Raw genomic sequence first — 6,000 nt, forward strand, 5'->3', positions numbered from 1 at the left:
CACGCCTATAATCCCAGCACTTTGGGAGGCCGAGGCAGCTGGATCACTTGAGGTCAGGAGTTTGAGATCAACCTGGCCAACGTGGTGAAACCCTGTCTCTACTAAAAATACAAAAATTAGCCGGGCATGGTGGCACATGCCTATAATCCCAGCTACTTTGGAGGCTGAGGCAGGAGAATCACTGGAACCCATGAGGTGGAGGTTGCAGTGAGCTGAGATAGCACCACTGCACTCCAGCCTGGGCGACAGAGCGAGACACAGTCTCATTGTAATCCCAGCACTTTGGGAGGCCGAGTTTGGCAGATCACCTGAGCTCGGGAGTTCGAGACTACCCTGACCAACATAGAGAAACCCTGTCTCTACTAAAAATACAGAATTAGCCAGGCGTGGTGGTGCATGCCTGCAATCCCAGCTACTCAAGAGGCTGAAGCAGGATAATCGCTTGAACCCGGGAGGCAGAGGTTGCGGTGAGCCGAGATTGCACCATTGCACTCCAGCCTGGACAAAAAGGGTGAAACTCCGTCTAAAAAAAAAAAGCAGAGGGGCAAAGGGGAGGACTAAGGGCTCCAGGAACCTGAGCTCCTCTCTGGCTGTGTGACCTTGGACAAGTGTCTCTCCCTCTCTGGGTCTCTCTTTACCAATTGAGATAATGACATTTCCCTTGCAAAGCTGATGGTGGGATCGGCACAAATGTATGGGGGGCTTGGATCAGAGCTTGGTACATAGTAGACACTCAGTAAGGAAGGTGATATTTGAGCTGCAGCCATGGCAATGGCCCTTCTGGAAGCCCCGTGCCAAGGCCTGCAGGGAGGAATGTGTAGGGAATGGTGAGTCTTAGAAGGAGAGGGTGGGAAAGGTATTGGAAGAGCTGAAACCAGACCACATCTGTTCTTTTTTTTTTTTTTTTTTTTTGAGATGGAGTCTCGCTCTGCCACCCAGGCTGGAGTACAGTGGTGAGATCTCTGCTCACTGCAACCTCCACCTCCCAGTTCAAATGATTCTCCTGCCTCAGCCTCCCAAGCACCTGGATTACAGGTGCCCACCACCATGCCCGGCTAACTTTTGTATTGTTAGTAAAGACAGGGTTTCACCATGTTGGCCAGACTGGTCTCCAACTCCCGACCTCAGGTGATCCGCCCGTCTCAGCCTCCCAAAGTGCTGGGATTACAGGCGTGAGCCGCTGCACCTGCCCCACTTCTGTGCTTGATAGCTGGGTCTGGGTCTGGGTCTGGGTCTGGGACTCTGTCCCAGGGCACTCGGGAGCCACAGAAGAGTTGGGAGCCAGTGAGGAGCAGGGTCAGTTTGGGTGTGGGGGATGAGCTGGAGGGGGATGAAGACTGGAGGCAGGGAGGTTATGGAGCAGCAGGCTGGGGCATGGTTCCAGGAAGGAGAGGATGAGGCCTGAGCAGTGCTAGGCTACAAGGGCACAGAGGAGGGGACATGGCAAGGGGAGGCAGGTGGGAAGGGACAGGTCTGATGACGGGACAGAGTTTGGGGGTGAGGGGTACCCAGAGAGGGAGGCCAGGCTCCTGGGTGGATGGGATCCTGCAGTGGGAGCCTGGGGGAGGAGCAGGTTTGAGATGTAGACCAGCCAATGCCTGTCTCTAACCAAAGGAAGGTGATTCCGGGTAAGGTGATGCTCTGACCTCTGACCCTGCTGTGACCTCTGCCCCAAGCCCACCTATTCCCTCCCACCTAGAGAACCGTCCAAAGACAGAAACTGCAAAAACCCTTAGAGGCAATATAGCCCAACCCCTCAGCTTGGAGCTGGGGAAACTGAGGCAAAGAGGCAGCGTCCCTCAGGCAGCCCTGGGGTAGGACCCAGACGTGCAGACCCCAGGTTCCATGCTCCTTCCTTGGCCAAGTGCCCTCCCTCTGCTGACCCGTCTCCCCTGCCTGCAGGACTTACAGGGCTCCGTGCAGCGCATCTGCGGGTTCCTGGGCCGTCCGCTGGGCAAGGAGGCACTGGGCTCCGTCGTGGCACACTCGACCTTCGGCGCCATGAAGGCCAACACCATGTCCAACTACACACTGCTGCCTCCCAGCCTACTGGACCACCGTCGCGGGGCCTTCCTCCGGAAAGGTGCGGGGGCTTTGGGGTTCGGAGCCCACTAGGCCACTGCCTGGCTGTGTGACCTGGGAGAGTTACTTAACCTCTCTGGGCCTCAGTTTCTCACCCAGCTGTAACATTGGGTGAACAGGGTCACTGTGGCCCCAGGGTTGATCACGCACAGGGCTTAGCACTGGCTCGGCACACGTGCCAGCCACCCGAGGCGTCCCCACCCAGAGAACTCCCAACGAGAGCAAAACGTCCAGGAGTACTGCCAACGCCAGGTCTGCCCGAGAGAGGAGATCTAGAATCCTCACGAATCCTCCTCCACGGCCATGTTCACGGCAGAAATACTCAAACTTTGGGTTACGGGGTGCAGGCGGCAGCGCAGTTGTTTCCTCTTCCTGCTGTAACGAACACCGCAAACTCCATGGCTCAAAACGACACACGTTTACTCTTCTTTTTTTTTTTTTGAGACAGAGTCTCACTCTGTTGCCCAGGCGGGCTGGAGGCTGTAGTGGCGCGATCTCGGCTCACTGCGACCTCCGCCTCCCCGGTTCAAGCAATTCTCCTTCCTCAGCCTCCTTGAGTAGCTGGGACTACAGGCACCTGAAACCACATCTGGTTAATTTTTATATTTTTAGTAGAGACGGGGTTTCACCATGTTGGTCAGGATGGTCTCAATCTCCTGACCTTGTGATCCACCCGTCTCAGCCTCCCAATGTGCTGGGATTACAAGTGTGAGCCACCGCGCCCGGCTTTTTTTTTTTTTTTTCTTTTCTTTGTTTTTTTTTTTTTTGAGATGGAGTCTCGCTCTGTCCCCAAGGCTGGAGTGCAGTGGCTCAATCTCAGCTCACTGCAACCTCCACCTCCCGGGTTCAAGCGATTCTCCTGCCTCAGCCTCCTGAGCAGCTGGGATTACAGGCATGCGCCACCACACCTGGCTAATTTTTGTATTTTTAGTAGAGACAGGGTTTCTCCATGTTGGCCAGGCTGCTCTTGAACTCCTGACCTCAAGTAATCTGCCCGCCTCGGCTTCCCAAAGTGCTGGGATTACAGGTGTGAGCCACGGTGCTTGGCCCCTGTTTTTTTTAAATATGTTTTTAATAAGGACAGGGGTCTTGCTATATTGCCCAGGCTGGTCTCAAAGTCCTGGGCTCAAGCAATCCTCCTGCCTCAGCCTCCCAAAGTGCTGAGATTACAGGTGTGAGCCACCGCGCCTGGCTGCATGTACTTTCTTAACATCTCTGGAGGTCAGGAGTTGGGCTAAGATCTGTCTCGCTGGGCTAAGATCAAGGTGTTAAAAAGGACATATCTCTTCTGAAGGCTCTAGGGGAGAATCTCTTGCTTCACCTTCTTAGTTGTTGACCCACCTGCATTCCGAGGCTCATGGCCTCTTCCTCCATCTGCCAAGCCACCAGAGAAGCATCTTCTTCTTTTTTTTTTTGAGACAGAGTCTCTGTCACCCAGGCTGGAGTGCAGTGGTGCAATCTCGGCTCACTGCAACCTCCGCCTCCCAGATTCAAGCGATTCTGCTGCCACAGCAGAATCCCTGAATCCTATCAGCCCCAGGTTTCCAGGTGAGGGGTGATGCCCTGGTGATAGCCCCACAGTGAGAAAACTGAGGCTTGGACTGGGTGCAGTGGTTCATGCCTGTAATCCCAGCGCTTTGGGAGGCCGAGGCAGGTGGACCACCTGAGGTCAGGAGTTTGAGACCAGCCTGGTCAACATGGTTAAACGCCATCTCTACTAAAAATATAAAAATTTGGCCGGGCGCGGTGGCTCAAGCCTGTAATCCCAGCACTTTGGGAGGCCGAGACGGGCGGATCACGAGGTCAGGAGATCGAGACCATCCTGGCTAACACGGTGAAACCCCGTCTCTACTAAAAATACAAAAACTTAGCCGGGCGTGGCGGCGGGCGCCTGTAGTCCCAGCTACTCGGGAGGCTGAGGCAGGAGAATGGCGTGAACCCGGGAGGCGGAGCTTGCAGTGAGCTGAGATCCGGCCACTGCACTCCAGCCTGGGTGACAGAGCGAGACTCCGTCTCAAAAAAAAAAAAAAAAAAAATTAGCTGGGTGTGGTGGTGCACGCCTGTAATCCCAGTTACTCGGGAGGCTGAGGTAGGAGAATCGCTTGAATAGGAGGTTGCAGTGAGTCGTGATCATACCACTCTACTCCAGCCTGGGCAACAGAGCGAGACGCCATCTCAAAAAGAAAACAAAAAAATAGAAAACTGAGGGTTGGAGGGTTCCTGAGGCTTGCTTGCTGCGCCAGTCAGCAAATTGGTTGCCAGCCCTGAGCACAGTGCCTGCAGAAGGGGGTCCCTTCCATGTCCCAGCAGTAATGGCTGCAGCACGGAGTGTTGTGGGGGCATTGAGACAGGATGATTTGTTCTAGCAGGGGAGGTTTGGGACTGGTTGCAAAGGAGGTGACACAAGCTATAAGGTGGGCAGGAATTCGGGGTTGGAGACAGAGGTTCTAGGCAGAGACTTAAAGGGTCCGGGATAAAGGGGAGGACTGACAGGAAGCCTGCAGTAGCAGAGGCAGTGAGGGCGGAGGTGAGAACGGTGCCAGGTGACAAGCCAAGACTCTGCCACCATAGGACACAAAGGGGGCAATGTGGAGGGTGGGGAGGATGGTGTTTCTGGCAAAGGGAACACCTCGCCAAAGGCCGGGAGGGGTAAAGAGGGTGCTGGAATGTTGGAGGTAGGGGCACGGTGCTCCCCAGAGGCTCCTCACCCCCTGGCGCGCCCTCCCCTCCAGGGGTCTGCGGCGACTGGAAGAACCACTTCACGGTGGCCCAGAGCGAAGCCTTCGATCATGTCTACCGCAAGCAGATGCGGGGGATGCCGACCTTCCCCTGGGATGAAGACCCGGAGGAGGACGCCAGCCCGGACCCTGAGCCCAGCCCCAATCCTAAGCCCAAGCCCAGCCTTGAGCCCAACAGCCTGGAGCCTGAAACTAGACCCAACTCCAGCCCCAGCCCCAACCCTGGCCAGGCCTCTGAGCCCCCGCACCCGCGACCCTGAGAATAAACACGTCGCTTCCGCCCAGGTTCCTTGATGCGCTGTGGCAGGGCATGCAGCGGGGCGTGGAGAATCCTCACCACCCCAAGGCTTCCAGAGGCCAGGTTTCCCGACTCAGAGTCCTGCCCAGAGGCAAAGGTGCTGCAGGAACCCAGCGCTGGGCATCTCACTTTCCCGGGCTGGGGGCCTGATCCCCAGTCTGAGGTAGAAGGGGACTGGGGGCCTGGACTCCCGGGTCTGAGGGAGGAGGGACTGGGGGCCCGGACTCCCAGGTCTGAGGGAGGAGGGACTGGGGGCCTGGACTCCTGGGTGTGAGGGAGGAGGGGCCGGGGGCCTGGACTCCCGGGTCTGAGGGAGGAGGGACTGGGGGCCCGGACTCCCGGGTCTGAGGGAGGAGGGGCTGGGGATCTGGACTCCTGGGTGTGAGGGAGGAGGGGCCGGGGGCCTGGACTCCTGGGTCTGAGGGAGGAGGGGCCGGGGGCCTGGACTCCTGGGTCTGAGGGAGGAGGGGCTGGGGGTCTGGACTCCTGGGTCTGAGGGAGGAGGGGCTGGGGGTCTGGACTCCTGGGTCTGAGGGAGGAGGGGCTGGGGGTCTGGACTCCTGGGTCTGAGGGAGGAGGGGCTGGGGGTCTGGACTCCTGGGTCTGAGGGAGGAGGGACTGGGGGCCTGGACTCCTGGGTCTGAGGGAGGAGGGGCCGGGGATCTGGACTCCTGGGTCTGAGGGAGGAGGGGCTGGGGATCTGGACTCCTGGGTCTGAGGGAGGAGGGGCTGGGGGCCTGGAGTCTCAGGTCTGAGGGAGGAGGAGCTGGGGACCTGGACCCCTGGGTCTGAGGGAGGAGGGGGCTGGGTTATGGACTCCCGGGTCTGAGGGAGGAGGGGCTGGGTTATGGACTCCCAGGTCTGAGGGAGGAGGGGGCTGGA

General features: G+C 57.9%; 1 protein-coding gene across 1 annotated transcript in view; it reads left to right on the forward strand.

The window, feature by feature from the left end:
- The window catches only part of SULT2B1 (sulfotransferase family 2B member 1), a 47,857-nt gene extending 42,759 nt beyond the window's left edge, over positions 1-5,098 (forward strand). The window contains exons 6-7 of the mRNA XM_025366729.1: positions 1,903-2,083; positions 4,815-5,098. Coding sequence (XP_025222514.1) covers positions 1,903-2,083; positions 4,815-5,080 — 447 coding nt within the window. The 3' untranslated portion in view covers positions 5,081-5,098. The remainder of the gene's footprint in view (positions 1-1,902; positions 2,084-4,814) is intronic.
- The last annotated feature ends 902 nt before the right edge of the window (positions 5,099-6,000 follow it).

Source organism: Theropithecus gelada, chromosome 19 (assembly GCF_003255815.1).
Source record: "Theropithecus gelada isolate Dixy chromosome 19, Tgel_1.0, whole genome shotgun sequence".
Taxonomy (NCBI): domain Eukaryota; kingdom Metazoa; phylum Chordata; class Mammalia; order Primates; family Cercopithecidae; genus Theropithecus; species Theropithecus gelada.